This window comes from Salmo salar, chromosome ssa13, assembly GCF_905237065.1.
Source record: "Salmo salar chromosome ssa13, Ssal_v3.1, whole genome shotgun sequence".
NCBI classification, from domain to species: Eukaryota; Metazoa; Chordata; class Actinopteri; order Salmoniformes; family Salmonidae; genus Salmo; species Salmo salar.
In genome coordinates, this window is record NC_059454.1 from 79,117,955 (window position 1) to 79,140,567 (window position 22,613).

A 22,613-nucleotide genomic window follows, 5' to 3' on the forward strand; every position below is an offset into this window, starting at 1 on the left:
GAAATATAGAAATATCTAATTGACATAAGTATTCACACCCCTGAGTCAATACTTTGCAGAAACACCTGGCAGCGATTACAGAGTATTTCTGGGTAAGTCTCTAAGAACTTCCGACACCTGGATTGTACAACATTTGCCCAATATTATTTTCAAAATTGGTTGTTGATCATTGCTAGACAACCATTTTCAGGTCTTGCCATAGATTTTCAGTTAGATATATGTCAAAATAAGTTTGTATTCCAAAAAGTTAATTGCTTTGCCAAATATTTTGCAGTATTACTTTAGTGCCTTGTTGCAAACAGGATGCATGTTTTGGGATATTTGTATTCTGTACAGGCTTCTTTCTTTTAACTCTGTCAATTAGGTTAGTATTGTGGAGTAACTCCAATGTTGTTGATCCATCCTCAGTTTTCTCCTATCACAGCCATAAAGTTACCATTGGCCTCATCGTGAAATCCCTGAGTGGTTTCCTTCCTCTCTGGCAAGGACGACTGTATCTTTTTAGTGACTGGGTGTATTGATACACCATCCAAAGTGTAATTAATAACTTCACCATGCTCAAAGGGATACTAATGTCAGCCTTTTATTTTTGACCCATCTACCAATAGGTGCCCTTCTTTACGAGGCATTGGAAAATCTCCCTGATCTTTGCGGTTGAATCTGTGTTTGAAGTTCACTGCTCGACTGAGGGACAATACAGATAATTGTATGTGTGGGGTACAGACATGAAATAGTCATTCAAAAAATCATGTTAAACACTATTATTGCACACAGAGTCCTTGCAACTTATTATGTGACTTGCTGTTAGGTGACTTGCTACTCCTGAACTTATTTAGGCTTGCCATAACAAAGGGATTGTATACTTATTGACTCAATTTCAGCTTTTCTTTTTAAATTCATTTAGAAAATAAAAAAAAACTTAATTCCACTTTCACATTATGAAGTATTGTGTGTAGGCCAGTGACTAACAATCTCAATTTAATCAATGGAAAATTCAGGCTGTAACACAACAACATTTGGAAAAAGTCAAGGGGTGCGAATACTTTCTGAAGGCACTGTATTACTCTGACTTTTCCTCTCAGCTGCATGCCTGACCATGAATTAGTTCTAGAATTGTTCTCATCTATTTTCTCTCTCTGTCAGACAAATACACTCCCTTAAACAAAAAATAGAACAAATCCTTGGTTCTCTATAGAACTTTCAGATCTTGTTATGATGAGAAATCATGGCTGGGCCAAGGCTAGAAAGACTGTAGCTGATTGCCAGTTTTGCAGGCAATTGAGAAATAGATGCACTTCCTCTATCGAGAAAGAACTTAGAAAGTAGTTTAGATATAGCTATCTCAGACTCTGCTGGTAATCCATCTACATTTTGCAAAACAGTTAATGCACTGAAGCGTGGAAATTCCTCTTCCCTGCCTTAGCAAGTTGTGTCAGACTCTGGCATCATTTCTGAGAAAAATGAGATAAGTGATGCTTTTAATTAGCATTTTATCTCAACAGGCTTTTATTTGAAAGAAATAGTGGTTTAATTTACCCTTGTCAGCCAGTCGGATGTCTGCCTCTCTCCCAGCCTCTAGATGGCTCGATGGAAGTTCCGTCAACTTCTAGTGAATCTTGGTTTTCATTTCAACAACTTTCTTCTTGTGATTTGCAAGACGCCTTGCAGAAGATTGATGTAAAAAAAAATCACTGGGGCAGATTTGTCTGATGCTTTCTTGCTACAGCTTTCTGATCCTCTGATTGCAGAATCTTTGTCCCTTTGACGCGTACGATCACGTATTTGTGATCATTGTTGAGTGGTCCCTGCAGCGTACGATCTCAAATAAGTGATTGGAACAGTAGCAACAGAACGTATGACCCAACAAACGCGTATAAACACCATTGTTGTCTGAACAGCATCTAAATATGTTTTTGCACTGATGGAAAATAAAGGTCTTAAACATCATTGCTCAATTTGACCTTTTATTGTTAAAGATAAATGCGAGCATTTATTCATCCAAGCATTACACGGAACACATCCACAGCCAAACTCATTCCATAAACCAGTCTAAATAACAGGTTGCACTGACAAAAAAACAAAACATAAGTTAGTGACCTAACAGCTAGACTAGTTTACAATGTACCACATCTCTGGTGAGCACAAGAGACTATTGTAATGTTGTTTAGAAAAGAAATGCGTGTCAGCTATGCTAACAGCAGCTAAATTCTTTATGATGGCAGCCATGTTTGTTTATGTTTGACTTGGCAAAAACTCCCTAATCCCATAATGCCATTCACTATAAAATGCAAATTAACAAAGTCGAAGATGGCTGCGCTCATTGCCTGAAAAATGTGAACTTAGTTTAGCCACTTTTCAGCCTATTATAAATCGTTGATGTACTTGTTACAGTGTATACAAGAACCGGAGCACATGACTTGACAAGTCGTGTTACCGTTTTTTGACAAATCACAAAGCAAATCAAATGTTTTCACCTTACAGATCATCACAACAAATACAAGCCTACTGCCCAAGCCTACTGCCTAACCTAACCGTAGCGCGAAAGCTAAACCATTTTAGGGGGGTTTGTTGGGGGGTTCATTTAATTTGTGGGGGGGTTCAAGTCCATGGGGACAAGAAATGGGGGAAGGTATTGTGGGGGTATATGATGCAGGAAAGATTATTATGATGGGGGATGTATCATTAAATGGAGGGCAAACACGATAAGTTTATAAGCTAAATAAAAATAAAATCCCTGGAAAGGGGGGTCTGAGCTGGCAGCCCTGTGGTACCAAAGTTACAATCTGATGCCGCATTCAAAACAACTGGGAAATCTCCGACTTCAGTGCGTTAATCGACTGATTTATGGTGCTTTCAAGACAACTGTGAACTCCGGGGAAAACGAGCACCGACTGGGGAAAATTCATTTTCAACGATCATCCAACTCGGAATTCCAACTCTGGCCTCTTTCTAGAGCTCTGACTTTCCGACCGGAAGAGCATTGACGTCATGATTTTACCTAGTATTTTCAGAGTTCACAGTTGTCTTGAAAGCACCATAAATCAGTCGAGTGAACTAATCGTTGTTATAACATCTTTGGTCTGACAGCCGCTTACGTGACAACCAGAATGCATTGTATGATGTCACCAAACATGGCGCCACACATAGCCAGCAAACAGCTTAGCATTAGCTCATCATAATCAATACAATATTCAAAAAAGTATTTTACACACATCATATGTGTCCATTACAATCTATGCAAGAATCGGAATACATGATTTGTCACCAGTACTTGAAAACATGTGAATGAAACAATAAATACATTATGATCCCTACATAGATATGGTGTGCTACGACAGAAATGACAACACAATATACAGAAAATAAGCGACTTACTTTGATAGGAATGCAGACATGTCCAAAGTTTTTTGTAAGGAAAACAACCTTGAAGGCAAAGCGGGCACCAGCCAGAAAACATAACCTGAAAGGCTGCTCAGCAAGGAAGAAGCCACTGCTCCAAAACCGCCATAAAAAAGCCAGACTACGGTTTGCAACTGCACATGGGGACAAAGATTATACTTTTTGGAGAAATGTCTACTGGTCTGATGAAACAAAAATATAACCGTTTTGCCATAATGACCATCGTCATGTTTGGAGGAAAAAGGGGGAGGCTTGCAAGCCGAAGAACACTATCCCAACCGTGAAGCACGGGGGTGGCAGCATCATGTTGTGGGGGTGCTTTGCTGCAGGAGGGACTGGTGCACTTCACAAAATAGATGGCTTCATGAGAAAGGAAAAGTATGTGGATATATTGTAGCAACATCTCAAGACATCAGTCAGGAAGTTAAAGCTTGGTTGCAAATGGGTCTTCCAAATGAACAATGACCCAAAGCATACTTCCAAAAGTTGTGGCAAAATGGCTTAAGGACAACAAAGTCAAGGTATTGGAGTGGCCATCACAAAGCCCTGACCTCAATCCCATAGAAAATTTGTGGGCAGAACTGAAAAAGCGTGTGTGAGCAAGGAGGCCTAAAAACCTGACTCAGTTACACCAGCTCTGTCTGGAGGAATGGGCCAAAATTCACCCAACTTATTGTGGGAAGCTTGTGGAAGGCTACCCGAAACGTTTGACCCAAGTTAAACAATTTAAAGGCAATGCTACCAAATACTAATTGAGTGTATGTAAACTTCTGACCCACTGGGAATGTGATGAAAGAAATAAAAGCTGAAATAAATAATTCTCTCTACTATTATTCTAACATTTCACATTCTTAAAATAAAATGGTGATCCTAACTGACCTAAGACAGGAAATGTTTACTAGGATTAAATGTCAGGAATTGTGAAAAACTGAGTTTAAATGTATTTAGCTAAGGTGTATGTAAACCTCCGACTTCAACTGTATATAAATATAAGAAGGTTGTGTGTTTTGTTCGCTCAGTGTTGATAGACTATGTGTGGTGTAATTGTTGTTTATTGGTTTGTTAATGCAGGACTACTCTGCAAAAGAGACCGTGGTCTCAGCATGACTCCCTGCTTAAATAAAGGTGAAGTTCATACAATTAAGATAATGTGTGTCTCAGGGTCTACCGAATGTCACCCACTATGTCAATACTGTCACCCAATATGTCAAACAAGAAGGTGGACTGCGATGTACTGTAGCACAAATATCCTTATTCTTTATTGGTTTGGTCGTAATCTTGCTGTGTAACACGCGTCCTATTGAACTCCCTCCAAACCCTGTAGTCTTCTGCAGCTCCAGACAGACAGAGGCACCCTGGGATGGTGACGGGCAAGGCTGTGCTCAGAAAAACAACCCAGGGATGGAATAGGAAAAGATGAATAGAGAGCTAAAGGGGTAGGTAGAGGAGGAGAGAGACTGCAAGGTTGTGGAAGAGGCAGTGGCAGAATGATACAGAATTGGAGAGGGTCACTCATTCCCCTCCTGACTTGAATAGCGATATACCTCCTAATTATCACTCCTCTCCCATTTAACCAATCCATATGTCCACACAAATACTCCTATCAGGTCTGTTAAAGGGTAATAATGTGGACTCACACCCCCCCAAGCATGTTGTCAAAGATCTGCGTTTCACAGGGCATTGACACATCATTAGGGTAGCCATGGCAGTTTCCCACTTTCCCTTGACAGTACACTATTGGCTCTGCGACTAAATCTCCACACTAAAGTGTCATCATGGCTGCCCCACTCAGTCTTTATTGGACTGTATTACACAAGTGGCTCTTTGGCCTGCTGCTACTACTACAGGCCTGGAACAAAATGAGTCCCCTTGCAGATAAATGATTTGTTCCATAACTTTAGCCTTGATGGCTCCAGTACAGTACGCAGCCTCGCTGTGGCAGATGAGTTGTGTTATTAATCCCCCAGTCAAACTGTACAACCCCATCTGGTTGGAAAATAGCACACAGTACAGGAGATGTGGGGGCTGGTGTAATGGTTTGTTTTCTCCATCTGTTACGGAGTGTAGTGTAGGTGCCCACAAAGTGCCCACTATTTTACCAGGGGATGTGGGAGTGTTGACAGAACTTCAATGGAAGTGTTTCATTGCTATACTAGTTTGTGTATGTGTGTGTGTTTTTGTCGATGTGGGTGTGTGCTGGTGGCTCTGTTTCCAACGCTCAATGCCTTCATTGACAGCCATGCTCTAATAGATGTGTGGTTAATCCCAGACCGATAGTGTGGCGCTATCATCTATTGTACTTAGCCTAGAGATGCTCTGGTGACAATATGTCTAAACGTAACGCGTTGTTAGTGCTGAACTACCCACGGGGGGCCTCAGTAGGGGAGAAGAACAGTCTCTCTCGGTACTGCTCACTGGAGAACATAGATACGCTAGCTAGTAGGCCTACTTCTCAGCAGGCATTTGTCAATGTGAATATACTATCCATCTTTAAGCCTAGCTTTGATTTTCATCGTAATGAGCTCTCTTTCTCAGGTGTAAGGGCTTATTTTGTCAGGATTATGAATATATTTGAATTAATGTAATTGCTTTTAGTACGCTCCAGCGACAAGATAATCAGAAGTACTTCATTTGTTTCAGTGTAACGGAGTTTTCACCTCTCCCCTGCAGTGCAGATCAAAAAAGTAGATATTTCTATTCTCCATTCCCCTTCTCCAGAATTACATGACCCTGAATTACTTTTTTCACTGTCAGAGTTTTCACCTCCCCTCTTTTCTTTTCTCCTTTCTCCCTTTACAGAAGATACTTTGATTAAGTGAAGCACTTTGTCTTATTGTCACAGAGTTGTCACATGAGAAGTTGTCTACTTAGTTTCAGTGTAACTGATTTGTCATCTCACCTCTCCCTCTCCAGAAGGACCTGTGCCTGAAGTCCCAGGAGCGCATGGAGAACCAGGAGAACCATGAGGAGAATCAGGCGGGGCCCCCCCTGTGCAAGAAGAAGCCCCCTAAAGTCCCTAATGGATTCAGCCTGGATACCCACAAGGCCCACAACAACCACCTTAACAACCACAACAACCATAGCAACCATCACCAGCACTCTGACCAGGAGAACAACATCCCACGCCTGGCTCTTCACACCTACGGCAAGAAGAAGAACAAGAACAGCTTGCAGAAGAAACACAGGCCGGTCTGTACACGGTTTATTACGGTTTATACACTGTCTCCTCCACTCAATTTATTTTCTCCTCAAGCAGCGTTTTTGGGTAGCCTGGTCCCAGATCAGTTTGGACTGTCTTGCAGAGTTGGGACCAGGCTAGCGTTTGTGGTCTCAGGTTGGCATAGTGGGTTTTGTCTGCTCACTACAGTGCTAGATGTGTAGTTTGATCCTCTTGAATATGGCAGAGGAAATGTTGATGTGTGTGTTCAGTCTACAGTCTTGACAATTTGCTTTTGGTCATAAGATCAGGTTGAATTATCAGACTACGTGTTTGATAAGGTTGAAGAAGGGATTGAATTCATACAGATAAAATATAATAGGCTGCAAGGTGTAAAGATAGCAGCTTTGTAAAAAATAAATCAATACAAATTCCATTCCAACTGAATTAGGAGAAACTCGAATGGATTCTCTAATTGTGACTGATCATTCGAGGGTCTCCTTGGCTTCATTTCTGATCTCGTCCCAGAGATGAGTTAATTAATGTTACATTAAGGTCTGTTCCTTTTAAAACATCTGCAATTACGCAGTATTAAGGCTAGAGATTTGTGAGGAGCAGATTGCCTTATCCTTATAGAGATACACTGAAGTGACTTTACCCCCTCCTCACAGCCAGACGACTGGTGCCCAATGGTACAGCTGCTCGGCTGTCTATTGATGAATGTGTTATTATCTAGAATGGGCTTTAAAACCTGCTGGACCAATAAGAGATTAGTCACTGGTGCTATTGTTAGCTGTGGTGGAGTGTGTGTGTGTGTGTGTGTGTGTGTGTGTGTGTGTGTGTGTGTGTGTGTGTGTGTGTGTGTGTGTGTGTGTGTGTGTGTGTGTGTGTGTGTGTGTGTGTGTGTGTGTGTGTGTGTGTGTGTGTGTGTGTCTGTGGGGAGGAGAATAGTTTCTGTGTATGTGTGTGTGCGCACGCACAGGGCAGTGTGTTGCACTAATGACTATTTATGGCACACTGACACTGGGGTGTCTTTCTGCCAGCAAGGGCTATCAGTTACAGCACCACCCACTGTCCATCTACACACACACACACACATACACACACACACACACATGCTGCACAAAACACACGCACACATGCTGCACAAAACACACGCTGTGTGTGTGAAGGTAAGAGAGCAAAGGTTGTCATCAGTCTGTGTCGTCCCAGCAGGAGAGAGGTCAGTCTTCAGGAGGCTGTTAATCATGTCAGCTATACTCCCCCTGGCTTTAATGAACCCAGAGAGAAACAACACAGGAAGTGATTACATACTGTATACACACAGATGGGTGTTATTGGCTCGCGGTGTGTGTGTTAGTCAGGGGTGCTATGACAACAACCTCTGTGACAAGTGAGAGCAGCACAAAGTGGTGTTTAGGGCCAGAGCTGAAGGACCCTCCCCACAGCTCTGGGAGCAGCCACTTATTAGGGGGACAAGAGATGCTGTTAGAGCATGGGGCTCAGGGGAGAAATGGCACCACACACTAAAAAAGAAGTTAAGGTTAAATGGTTCTTCCTCAGCTCTTAAAGAGGAATGGAAACACTTTAGAAAGTAAAGCTAAGCAAAGAGATGTATTCAATCCACCAATACTAAATGTGCATTGAACATAGAAACATCTCTATTTTTAGGATTTTGATCTTGAACAACATTTATTAGAGGTATGGGTAGCGCCATCTTGAATTACCATAGAAATGACTGGTGCCTTGTGCATCATTGGCAGTACTGAGCAAATTGTGAGTTTTAGCGAAGGGACTGGACCTGAAAGGTTTCTCACAACCTTGACATTGCACTGTTATTGAGATCAGGAAAACAACATTAAGGTAAGAAACTGTATACAATTAGTTTATATGTTGGTGATTAGCTATAACATTTACATGTTAGAGTATTTTTTCCGATTGATAAGATGAGTCTGTGAATTTATTTTTTTATAACAAGCCGAGTAGATAGTCAGCCAAAACGAATCAATGTACCTAGCTAGCTGGTTATCTAGCCTACTGGATTTAGCTCTTGTCTTGCCTTTTTTATGATAATGTTGTCTTTGATAGCTGTACAACATAAAATGCTTATATTAACAATTTGAAGAGCATTTGTCATTGGGCATTATTCTGAGCTAAAATGAACTGGCTCATGATTCGATATGTAGCAAGCTAGCCAGCCAGAGGGCTGCTGCACGATTGTTATTTTACACGTAAAATGTAGCTAGCTAGCTATAATCCCAATAGCTACAATTATTAGCTAGCTAGATAACTGCATAGATAGATGTCTCATTAAGTGTAGGTTTATCTGTGATATGTCATATGATTCCTACAAATAGTAGCTGGCAGTCTGTTGGCTGTTGAAGACTAACCCTTATGATGACAGCTATCTAGATAATTACTTTTGAAAGCTCAGCTTGGTCGTCAGCTTGGTAACCTAATCATTCTGGTCTTTTCTACTTACAGGCATACTGTACATTATCATATTATTTTGTTTATGGACTATCAGATAGGAAATTGTAACATGTTTTCTGAAATATTAGAGTGAAAAGCCAATTGATAACTACACAGTAGCTACACAATTCCCTTCATTCATGATTCCCTTTTTTATGTGCTGAAGGGTCATCGCTACTTGGTGAAGACAAGGACGAAGAGGATGAGATTTAAATGGGGAAGCCGGAGGAAGTGTGACTCATAGATTGTTACTGGTCATTTCGCCTCTCTTGCACGCTTTTCATTTGTTTGCATTCTGACTCTTTGTGTATTAGACTATAGGCCTGGTGGAATGTAGTATAGCTGTGTCGTGTACCATTAAACTAAAGACATGTGTATCAAAATAACTCCCTGTTATTATTATTACACGATTAAACTGAATAATCGTTAAACTGTAATTAACTAGGAGATCGGGGCACCAAGGAAAATATTCAGATTACAAAATTATAATTTTCCTAATATAACTTTCCTATATTATAACATTATATATTATATTATAGTATAGGCCGATTATCTTCTGGTTTAAATGGTGTATTTTACCTCGCGTCCAGTCTCATTCCAAACGTCGTAAATTGTTGTATCTGCACGAATCCAGCCTTTACTAAAATCATCCATACATCAATTGTCTTAAAATCATTTATTTACTAAACTAAGTAATTCACAGAAAGCATACAAACAGTAATTATCGTCACAAAGAATTGGTAGAGTAATGTGCCCTAGTGGGCTAAACAGGCATGGCTGGTGTCTTGTTAAACAAAGGCTCATAAAGGGCAGCTGAGGAGGCACACAGAGTTCATTAATATTAACAATTGATATGCTAATCCTTTGCACATGAATGCTCACTCATTCAGGAACAATTGCAATCAATATATATTTACGCTCAGTGTGTCGTCGGGATCCTTGTTGGAGAGTCGTTCTGTTGGAGAGTTTTCTCTCTCTCTCTCTCTCTCTCTCTTAGAATGGATCTTTCAAAGCGACATTCATTAACCTCTCTAGGGTATGTGGGACGAAATCGTCCCACCTACTCAACAGCCAGTGGATCCCGTGGCGCGATATTCAAATACCTTAGAAATGCTACTACTTCAATTTCTCAAACATATGACTATTTTACACCATTTTAAAGACAAGACTCTCGTTAATCTAACCACACTGTCCGATTTCAAAAAGGCTTTACAACGAAAGCAAAACATTAGATTATGTCAGCAGAGTACCCAGCCAGAAATAATCAGACACCCATTTTTCAAGCTAGCATATAATGTCACATAAACCCAAACCACAGCTAAATGCAGCACTAACCTTTGATGATCTTCATCAGATGACACTCCTAGGACATTATGTTATACAATACATGCATGTTTTGTTCAATCAAGTTCATATTTATATCAAAAACCAGCTTTTTACATTAGCATGTGACGTTCAGAACTAGCATACCCACCGCAAACTTCCGGTGAATTTACTAAATTACTCACGATAAACGTTCACAAAAAACATAACAATTATTTTAAGAATTATAGATACAGAACTCCTTTATGCAATCGCTATGTCCGATTTTAAAATAGCTTTTCAGCAAAAGCACATTTTGCAATATTCTGAGTAGATAGCTCGCCATCACAGGCTAGCTATTTTGACACCCACCAAGTTTGGCCCTCACCAAACTCCGATTTACTATAAGAAAAATTGGATTACCTTTGCTGTTCTTCGTCAGAATGCACTCCCAGGACTTCTACTTCAATAACAAATGTTGGTTTGGTTCAAAATAATCCATAGTTATGTTCAAATATCCTCTGTTTTGTTAGTGCGTTCAAGACACTATCCGAAGGGTGACGAAGGGTGACGCGCCCGACGCGTTTCGTGACAAAAAAATTCTAAATATTCCATTACCGTACTTCGAAGCATGTCAACCGCTGTTTAAAATCAATTTGTATGCGATTTTTCTCGTAAAAAAGCGATAATATTCCGACCGGGAAACCCTGTTTTCGTTCAAAGACGGAAAAATAAAACATGGTGTCGGCTCGTGCATGCGCCCCAGTCTCATTGTTCGCTGATCGACCACTATCCAAATGCGCTACTGTTTTTCAGCCATGGCCTGCAGAGTCATCATTCACCGTTCTGCCACCTTCTGAGAGCCTATGGGAGCCGTAGGAAGTGTCACGTTACAGCAGAGATCCTCCGTTTTCAATAAAGAGAGTGTAGAAGGCCAAGAAATGGTCAGAGAGGGCACTTCCTGTAAGGAATCTTCTCAGGTTTTTGCCTGCCATATGAGTTATGTTATACTCACAGACACCATTCAAACAGTTTTAGAAACTTTAGGGTGTTTTCTATCCAAATCAAACAATTATATGCGTATTCTAGTTTCTGGGCAGTAGTAATAACCAGATTAAATCGGGTACGTTTTTTATCCGGCCATGCAAATACTGCCCCCTACCCTAGAGAGGTTAATGTCGTTATAGAATGGATGTTTCGTCGGTCTTCGCGTTCAATGATATAATTTACTTAGCTGCAGACTAATAATTAATATCAAAGACTTGTTCTTATTCTGTCGGTATCGGTAGTCTAAAAGTTAACTTTCAGTAGAGGAATTGGATGGTCAAACCTATTGGCAAACTCGCAATGGAGTGGAGGCCTGGTCTGAAGAAAGTAAATCAGGGTGGGGGTTTTATACGTGAACATAGAACAGGCTTGTCACATGACGCCTGGTCCTGTCTGTGTCCCTGGGGGGCGTGCCGATGACTGATTTAAGCTTTGAACAGAAATACATTCTATCACATTAACATCAGTACATAGCATCTCAACGTATTCCAAATAGCTTTATCCTTATTAATACATTTTATACAACCATTTAGATGCAAGTCCCATAGCTGAGGCTATTATATAAACAGTATTATGGTAATATGGCTATATTGTCTCTTCTGAGTATCACAAATTGTACCAAGCGGACCAGTTCGTAGCTGGATTCTTCACCAATCTTTTATACCTTCTCCAGAACATAAATGTCGTTCGGTTCCCCAATTCTGTGAGTTGGAAGAATTTCCTTGGTCCCTCTATGAAACCCCTCTCTGTGTCAACTGGGCCATGCGGCAGGACATTCTCCTCTAGAATTTTACCACCCCTTCATACAGGGCCTGGGTGGGGGGAGGTAGGTAGGGGGGTGGTGCAAGGGGGAGGGGGTCAACTGTCCTCCCTGTACTCAAAGAGGGCAACGTCATGACAGCTGTCTAGATATTTTTACAGCTATTTTGAAGTTGGACATACTAGCTATCTGTCGTGTGGATAAGTCCAGCTTTTTCCAGAGCAAAGAACTGCAGACTGCTTTGGAAGGCTATGTTTTTCGCTGATGGTTGTGGCAGTAGGTGCAGGTCCCATTGTTCATAGGCTTTGGCTGCTGCTCTGATGCACCCCCGGAGGATGGATGGAGACTCCCACCTGAACAGGTCTGACATGTATTCAGGTAGTTTGTGTTGAAACAGTTACTAGGGTGATGTAATGGATCCTGTCTGTTAGTGGTTCGATTCCAGCTTTTTGCAGAAAAACCTGTGTGTTTCCTCCAGGAATGCTCGGTCATGATACGAGCAGCCCTGTTGATAATATGCTTTAAGATTTGTCTTATTCCTCTGATCTAGGGTGGGAAGCCATACTGTGGCAAAGTAGTCCAGATGAGTTGTTATCATGGTGTGGTAGATCGTATAGGAGGATGTCCTTGGAGATGAAGTCCCTTGCCCTTTCTAAACCGCCAAGCCCAAACAGCAGTTTCCTTGTGACCAGGCTGGCATGTTCAGTTGCGTGTGGGTCCAACTTCATCCCCAGCTACTTTATGGCATTTACTTGTTCATAAGTGTTTTGCCCATCTGTTGTTGTGATACGTTTGCCTGTGTGTCTCAGCTTTTGTGGGTTGCCAAACAGCATTGCCTTGGTCTTCTGAGGGTGTAGGGAGAGCTTGTTGTCAGCAAACCGAGCGGCTGCCGCTTGCTGTTGTTTGACACTGCTTCCTCACACTCACTGGTGAGTAGTACAGGCCTGTGTCATCTGCATATATATGTATGCAGCATTTCTCCAGCACTGATGGAAGGTCATTTATGTAAATGCAGTACAGCAGTGGCCCAAGCACACTCCCTTGTGATACTCCATTCACCACAGGTACCTGGGCTGACAGTGTACTCTGCAATTATGATGTGAACCACTTGATTGCAGTGCTGGCAAAGCCTAGTTTTGCAAGTTTCTTCAGGAGCGTGTGGTGGTGAACAGAGTCAAAAGCTTTCTTCGGGTCCAAGATGAGTACTGCTGTGACCTCCTGGCTGTTACAAGCCGACTTGATTTCCTCCACAACCCTTTGCACTGCTGCAGGTGTGCTGTGTATCTTCCTAAAGCTGCTTTAATAAGGATGTAAATAGGCTGTTGAGTGAGAAATATTTGGCAACCTGTGTGTGCATCAGCCAACTACCAACATTGGACGGTAGTTGGCCACATCCAATCCATCCCCTGACTTGTAGATTGGTGTTATATACGTTTTTCATTGACATGGTATCTCCCCAGTTGAGATTGGCAGATTGAGGATATGAGTCATTGGACCCACCATCACTGTGGCAGAGTCCTTTACAAGCCTAGGTGGAATATTGTCTGTCTCTGTGGCTTTCTGCTGCTTCATCTTAAGAAGTTCATTTAGGACTGTTACTTCATCAATTAGCGATAGCTCAAAAACATGCTCTGTTTCTGAAACATATGGAAGTGGGTCTTTTGAGGGAGCCTGTATTTCATTAGCCAGCTTGGATGCACAAGACGCAAAGTATGCATGAATCTCTTCTGTCATTTCTAGAGGGTCCGATATATCATGTCTAGAACTTCTTTGTACTTGGCATGTTCTTTTGACTTTGCTAGTGAAATAGTAGATTATTTTCCACATATCACAGTTGTCTGCCTTGGATTTTTGTAGAGCAGCTGAGTAGTACAGTAGTTTTTCCTTTCTTTCCTTACTTCAGCAGTTACGTTGTTTCTGAGACATCGGTACTCTTCCCAGTCAATTTCAGCCTTTGTTTCACCACTTTTAGCTTTTAGCCGAGCAGCAGACTCATCAGGGTCTTGATGTTGTCAGTCAGTCAAGGAGATGGAGTGACTTTTCGTTGCACTTTTCTCTGCCGGAGCGGTGAATGAAGGTTTGCGACCTGTAAGAAGATCTCTTTAAAGTCTTACCGGGCCTCATTCATGTTGCTGCGTGTAAGGCATCTTTCCCATTGGGCTAACTTGAGGGATTCTATGAAAGACTGCTTGTTATAGCTTTTGCGAGATCTGTGCTGTTAGAGCTATCCCCTCCTCTAGTCTCTCTCTGCTGCAGGTCATCATGATGTTATGGTCAGATGGACCCCATGCTAATGAACTCCTCAGCTTGTAATGGTCAGGGTTAGATACATAGATGTTGTCAATGCATGTTTCAGACTGTTTCGTTATGCTACTGGGTTCTCTTATTACTGGCCACAGCTGATAAAGTCCCATAAGATGTCCCACAGATTCTATTTTTATCTGTGTGCTTCTGGAGTTCAGCGATGAATGTTGTATATAATGTTTTGGTTATGATAGCGATGTAACTTGCACTTTGTTTTCAGGTTTGAATGAGACAATGTATTCCCCTAGCCTTATTCTTTCAAAAAAGTTATTGTTTTATTAATATTATATTACTTGTGTACGGTATGTCTTTACTTATAATATGAAAGACTAAATGCCATTTGTGATATGTTTTGGTGCATATATGTGTTTAATATACTATCCAGAGAAGAAAGTGTCTGATCACGGAACATCCAAAGAATTCTAGAAAAATACCACTGTTCAGTTAAAGGTATTTCTATTCTTATTTCAGATTTTCATTCCTTACAAAATAAGGAAGACTCAATATGCTCCAAGTGTTTCTCTGTCTTCAGGCAGGAAGTTGTGTAAATGGCAGTTGTTTGGGTAAAAAGCGGTGTTTTTTCTTGACTAATTACCATTTGATTGATGTGGTGCTATTGTATGTCATATCATCTGAAAAGGCTGTTTCTCAGCTTTCAAAACATGTCTCATGTTTTTATTAGAGGTCGACCGATTATGATTTTTCAGCGCCGATACCGATTATTGGGGGGCCGAAAAAAGGCCGATACCGATTAGTCGGCCGATTATTCTTATGTTTTTTTTGTATGTATGTATATATATATATATATATACACACACACACACACACACACAGCTCTGAAGTGACAACGATACTGAAGAGTCTGTTTAGGAGACAAATACTCTCAACTGTTTGAATAATAAAAATTGAGTTTAAGTTACCTGTGATGAATGCTGAAAACAAAAACTGTAATTTCTATATGCAGGAAATCCTATTTTAATAATGGGCATGGTAAGAATTGACTACCAAAGTGCGAGTCATAATTCCCATGACACCTTCTAGCAAAATCTGAAAAGCGGTTCCTTCATTTATTCCATAGGATTTTTTAGATTAACTTAAAATAAGGTCTGTGTTTGGTTTAGGCTTACACCACCTTGCCAATTTTATAACTGTGTAGATATCCATAGGATATAACTCTGATAAATATAAGCGAAGATAAAAAAAATTGTAGAGTGGATTTATGAAAATATGTTGACAAACGTTACCTAGTGAGATTTACACGGGTATCAAAACGCTGAGGCGGTTTAAGCACAAAACAGAGACCTTATTTGAAGTAGATCAAGACATTCTCTATGGAAGACATGAACGGTAAAATAACGAAGGAACCCCTTTCAAGTTCAGCCGCAAGTTATTACAGGAATTATAACGCGTCGACTATTTCTCTCTAAACCATATACCTTTGACTATTACGAGCCTGCTGCTGCCTACCACCGCTCAGTCAGACTGCTCTATCAAATATCAAATCATAGACTTAACTATAATATAATAAACCTTAGGTCATTAATATGGTCAAATCCGGAAACTATCATCTCGAAAACATTATTCTTTCAGTGACATACGGAACCGTTCCGTATTTTATCTAACGGGTGGCATCCATAAGTCTAAATATTCCTGTTACATCGCACAACCTACAATGTTATTTCATAGTTCCGTAAAATTCTGGCAAATTAGTTCGCAACGAGCCAGATTCTGTATACCCTGATTCTGCGTGCAACGAACGCAAGAGAACTGACACAATTTCACCTGGTTAATATTGCCTGCTAACCTGGATTTCTTTTAGCTAAATATGCAGGTTTAAAATATATACTTCTGTGTATTGATTTTAAGAAAGGCATTGATGTTTATGGTTAGGTACAGTCGTGCAACGATTGTGCTTTTTTTCGCAAATGCGCTTTTGTTAAATCATCCCCCGTTTGGCGAAATCTGCTGTCTTTGTTATGAAGAAATAGTCTTCACAGTTCGCAACAAGCCAGGCGGCCCAAACTGCTGCATATACCCTGACTCTGTTTGCAAGAGAAGTGACACATTTCCCCTAGTTAAAAGAAATTCATGTTAGCAGGCAATATTAACTAAATATGCAGGTTTAAAAATATATACTTGTGTATTGATTTTAAGAAAGACATTGATGTTTATGGTTAGGTACACGTCGGAGCAAAGACAGTCCTTTTTCGCGAATGCGCACCACATCGATTATATGCAAAGCAGGACAGGATAGATAAACTAGTAATATCATCAGCCATGTGTAGTTAACTAGTGTTTACGTAAGGTTGCATCCCCAAGCTGACAAGGTAAAAATCTGTCGTTCTGCCCCTGAACAAGGCAGTTAACCCACCGTTCCTAGGACGTCATTGAACATAAGAATGTGTTCTTTAACTGACTTGCCTAGTTAAATAAAGGTAAAAAAAAAAAAAAAAAAATCGGCAAATCGGTGGCCAAAAATACCGATTGCTATGAAAACGTGAAATCGGCCCCAAATTAATCGGCCATTCCGATTAATCGGCCGACCTCTAGTTTTTATATGTGGTTTGACATCAACAAATTATGTTGGTGTCCTGAATTTACTGGTGTCAGTAAATTCAGGAATTCCAAAACACTCCTGTCAGTGATGCAACAATGCCAGTATTGCGATTTACAGTTATAGTTACCTTGTGTTCTAAAGTCTAGTGTGTCCATCCCTATTTAAAGCCAGACGCAGTAAGTGTTGTGATTTTGTTTACATTTATATTTTGTTTTGTTGGGCCAACAAAAAATGCAGGCAAGACGTCATAACATGCTGTAGAGTCTAGGGTACCTGAGAGTTGTCAAGCAGCTGCTGGGCCAGCCACCCTTTGATCCATATCAGCCAGTGGGCCTATTCTAGTTACAACAAGCATGTAGGCTGCAGTATTATAAATCTAACAATTTACAAGTCGAGTCAACTATTGTAACAGCAGTAACATGCAATTTAGTTGACATAGCTAGACAACAATATACTGTGGTGCATCAATGCCGTTATCTGCTTGATGTCGGTCTTGCAGTGCAAACACTTCTCTGGAGAAGTTGACCCTCAACAGCTAGTTAGCCTATGTTGAATTATAAAATACATTTGCCATTCAAAGGTTGCAATAGAAAACACAACATCCAAGAGGGAAACAATTAGTAAGCTAACAACTCCAGCAAAGGTTGCAAGAAAGTATCCAAACGTTTTTTCTTTACTATACTTTAGTGGCCTACACCACATTTAGCAATGTGTGAATCTATCGACAGCTGTTTGCTAGCCAGCTAAATTAGCTAACTAGCTAGCTTGCTAACTAGTTTCACTTACCAGTAGCTCTAGATTTCGTGATTATCATTGGCACTGTCCACAGCAGCATGATCCTGGCACTAGTCATGGGTGAGGAATCCCTGTGTTGCTGAATGAAAATCAAATCAAATGTTATTAGTCTCATGCGCCGAATAAAACAGGTTGTAGACCTTAGAGTGAAATGCTTTCTTACGAGCCCCTAACCAATAGTGCAGTTTAAAAAAAATCCCCCACAATTCCAGTTTTATTCAGAAAATCAAGCTAGAAACATAAAAGCAACTTTGTTGCAAACCAGTGGGAGACCATTTAGGATCTCAGCTTGTGAAGGTCACTGGACTGAGAATGAATGAATGCAAAAACTATGTCTCTGTCGCTAGAAAACACAGTCAAGGGTGGTACTGGTAACTCTAAAATTCACCAGAAAGGCACCCTGGGAAATATTCAAATAAGGCTTCAAAGAACCTATTTAAGGTTCTTCAGATAACCTAAAATGGTTCCACTATGGCATTGCTCTGAAAAACCTTATTTGGTTCCAATTTGAACCAGCAGGGGTGAATGGCAAAGGGTGTTGGCACTGTCACATGGATAAGATACCCTCTAGTAAATCCTCCTGCTAAAGACAGGGTCAACAGACATGATGAGGATAATGATGACAACGGTGATGGAAACAGTGATGATAATTATTATAACGTTATATTTTTTTAATAACCACACACTGTTTCTGACCCTCCCCTCAAGGAGCCAGCCAGTCTGTTTTGATTCCAGCCAAGTGAGCATTAGCATATCCCACTCAGCTCCAATAACACTCCAATCTGTCATGCTTCATGACATATGCAAAATTAGAAATATCATTGTCTCTGCCCTCTGTGGCCTCCGTTGTCCTTTAAACGGAATAAAGACGTTCTCCTCCTCCCAGTTATTACACAGCAGAAATATGATCTTGTCACCGCTCCAAAGGCCTGTAATTAGGGGAGGGGAGGGGATATAGTTTGAAGGGGAGAGCAGAGATAGTTTGAAAAAAAGAGAGGAAAGGAAAGGAAATGAGAGGAGAGCTAGTTTAGAAAGGAATTCAATGAGAGGTGTTTTTTCTTGTTTTGCCTGTTCCGCACCACACAGATTCCAGCCAGGCAATATTTTTCTATATCTGGCTGGCACGGACCCAATGTTATTGGATGTTATTACCCCCCTGACCAGATATTGTCTGGTCAGAGGGGTAAAATACAGAAATGCTTGTAACAGCTGCTGACATGTCGATCTGTGCTGAAATAAAGAGCACAGATAAGGGAGGCATTGTCGGTGGTGAAAATGGATGGGTGCACAGCAGCAAATTTGTTGGTTCAAGTCTATGTACATAGTTTATCGCTACTGCTATTTTTCATTGTGGAACAATCCGTGTTTTATAGTGACAGTGCATCTGTGTGCTGTTGTTGCAGTCTGGAAGAGTAGGCTACTGTTCAGTCTGCATAGCTGAAAATTCAACCAGTTGAAACACCATCAGTTCTAGTATGTAGCTCTTTGTGCGTACTACTTCATCAGAAGACAGTTTACAAACAGAATACAGACACAAGTCCTCATAGACATCATACAGAGTATACAGTATCGGTACTGTAAACATAACATACAACTCTGGAGTATAGGCTGATTACAGAGGGAATATACCATTTATAGAGAGGATATATCTATATAAGCATAGGGAGGGATACTGCTATGGTGAATATATACAGTGTTGTGCAGAGTTGAACATAGTACAAATGCAGTATAGTGCAGATTAGTGATGCGCGGGTTGGCTCATAATTCGCAGTCCCGCGGTTATATCCGCGGAGCAGGCGGGTTTAGGGTCATGAAATATTGTGTGGATAAATGGCGGGTGGGTGGCAAGCATAAGTGTACAAAACATTAGGAACACCTTCCTAATATTGAGTTGCACCCTTTTTGCTCTCAGAACAGCCTCGGTTCGTCAGGGACTTGGACACTACAAGCTGTCAAGTGTTCCACAGGGATGCTGGGCCATGTTGACTCCAATGCTTCCCACAGTTGTGTCAAGTTGGCTGGATGTTCTTTAGGTGGTGGACCATTCTTGATACACACAGGAAAGTGTTGAGTGTGAAAAACCCAGCAGCATTGCTGTTCTTGACCCACTCAAACCGATGCGCCTGGCACCTACTACCATACTCCACTCAAAGACAGTTAAATCTGAATGACACACATACACAATCCATGTCTCAATTGTCTCTAGGCGTAACAATCCTTCTTTAACCTGTCTCCTCCCCTTCATCTACACTGATTGAAGTGGATTTAACAGGTTACATCAAAAGGGATCATAGATTTCACCTGGATTCACCTGGTCAGTCTATGTCATGAAAGAACATGATGTTTTTCCTAATGTTTTGTACACTGTGTATAGGCTACATTGAGGTTTGTATTTCATTATTTTAGACTACCTGGCATTAGTGCGTAAGCCTAAGCTTTAGGGCCTGACTGTACACGCGCCAAATAGCTTCTGGGAACGGCGGAAAAATGTACGTCACTCCACGGAGGTAAAAGGGACAATGGCAGAGTTTAATTCAATAAGAGAAAAGCTGTGAAATGGAGAGCTGAAATTAAAGAGAAGCGAAGGCGAGAAAAGTCATGTTTTGGAAAGATTTGGTGAAGTGGTGATAGCAGTGCCAGCTACGTTATGTGTGATGATTGTGAGGCACTATACAAAATTCAACAGTCACAAGACGGGGACATCAAATAGGCCTATGGCACGTCAAGGGAACTGAAGCCTACTGTTCAGATGGGTTAATTGGAAATTGGACACTGACTGTAAGTCTATAACCTCTCACGTAGCCTTAATATGAACTCTTGCAGAATTAAGCATTTCTTGCTGTAAAATGATACACCAAATGTAGGCAAAATGTTTACTCGGGAACAGGAGTGGAGAATATGATTTATTTATTTCAACATCTTGAGAGAATGTGAAGTTAGGGTCTCCACAGATGGTATTTATCTTTATCAAATCAAATTGTATTTGTCACATGCGCCGAATACAACAGGTGTAGACCTTACCATGAAATGCTTACTTACAAGCCCTTAACCAATAATGCAGTTCAAGAAATAGAGTTAAGAAAATATAAAGTAATTTAAAAAATAAAAAGTAACACAATAAAATAACAATAGCGAGGCTATATACAGGGGCTACCGGTACTGAGTCAATGTGCGGGGGTACAGGTTAGTCCAGGTAATTTGTATATGTAGGTAGGGGTAAAGTGACTATGCATAGATAATAAACATTGAGTAGCAGCAGTGTAAAAACTAAGGGGGGGGTCGTCAATGTAAATGGTGGTCATTTGATTAATTGTTCAGCAGTCTTATGGCTTGGGGGTAGAAGCTGTTAAGGAGCCTTTTGAACCTAGACTTGGTGTGCAGTAGCAGAGGGCAGTCTATGACTTGGGTGACTGGAGTCTTTGACATTTTTTTGGGCCTTCCTCTGACACCGCCTAGTATATACGGTGCCTTCAGAAAGTATTCAGACCCCTTGACTTTTTCCACATTTTGTTAGGTTACAGCATTTACATAAGTATTCAGACCCTTTACTCAGTACTTCGTTGAAGCAACTTTGGCAGCGATTACAGCCTTGAGTCTTCTTGGGTATGACGCTACAAGCTTGGCACACCAGCATTTGGGGAGTTTCTCCCATTCTTCTCTGCAGATCCTTTCAAGCTCTGTCAGGTTGGATGGGGAGCATTGCTGCACAGCTATTTTCAGGTCTCTCCAGAGATGTTCGATCAAGTCCGGGCTCTGGCTGGGCAACTCAAGGACATTCGGAGACTTGTCCCAAAGCCACTCCTGCGTTGTCTTGGCTGTGTGCTTAGGGTCGTTGTCCTGTTGGAAGGTGAACCTTCACCCCTGACTAGTCTCCCAGTCCCTGCCGCTGAAAAACATCCCCACAGCATGATGCTGCCATCACCATGCTTCACCGTAGGGATGGTGCCAGGTTTCCTCCAGATGTGACGCTTGGCATTCAGGCTAAAGAGTTCAATCTTGGTTTCATCAGACCAGAGAATCTTGTTTCTCATGGTCTTATAATCTTTAGGTGCCTTTTGGCAATCTCCAAGTGGGCTGTTATGTGCCTTTTACTGAGGAGTGGCTTCCGTCCAGCCACTCTACCATAAAGGCCTAATTGGTGGAGTGCTGCAGAGATGGTTGTCCTTCTGGAAGGTTCTCCCATCTCCACAGAGGAACACGTAGAGCTCTGTCAGTGTGATTATTGGGTTCTTGGTCACCTCCCTGACCAAGGCCCCTCTCCCCCGATTGCTCAGTTTGGCCAGGCGGTCAGCTCTAGGAAGTGTCTTGGTGGTTCCAAACTTCTTCCATTTAACCTTTTCACACGCACCAACAAATGGGTGTGATCATTCTACAGTGGTCCCTGCAGCATATGCTCAAACTGGTGTAATTAGAACACTTATTTAGAATGTCCAGTTTTGATTTGGATGCAATGTTCAGACTTCCACAGAAGTAGCTACAGCATAACACAATCATCCAAACCAGAACATGTAGCCTACATTTGTCCTAGCGCTAACTGAGGAAAGATAACTCTCGGCTGACAGGAACTACAATGAATTAGCTAATAGCAACTACCATTTATAATTAATCACAACACGGGTGAGCTCAATCATTGATCGAAATAATTTTTTAGAAATCGAAAGTAAACGATGTGTAGTTTGTGCGCGCCGCCATGTTTGTTTTTTCACTTCAACCAAAGATAAGAGGAGACAAGATGAGTTTGTCTGTTTGCAGTATGCATGTTAAAGGGGGTGTGTCGTCTGCCATCGTTCATATCCCATCATTCACTTCCGGAGGTTTTA

The 22,613-nt window shown here is 41.1% G+C and overlaps 1 protein-coding gene across 1 annotated transcript in view; it reads left to right on the plus strand.

Moving 5' to 3' along the window:
• Window positions 1–22,613, plus strand: part of LOC106567958 (autism susceptibility gene 2 protein-like) — a 491,043-nt gene that overhangs the window by 109,886 nt on the left and 358,544 nt on the right. Inside the window, 1 exon segment of the mRNA XM_014137879.2 lies at window positions 6,313–6,588. Coding sequence (XP_013993354.2) covers window positions 6,313–6,588 — 276 coding nt within the window.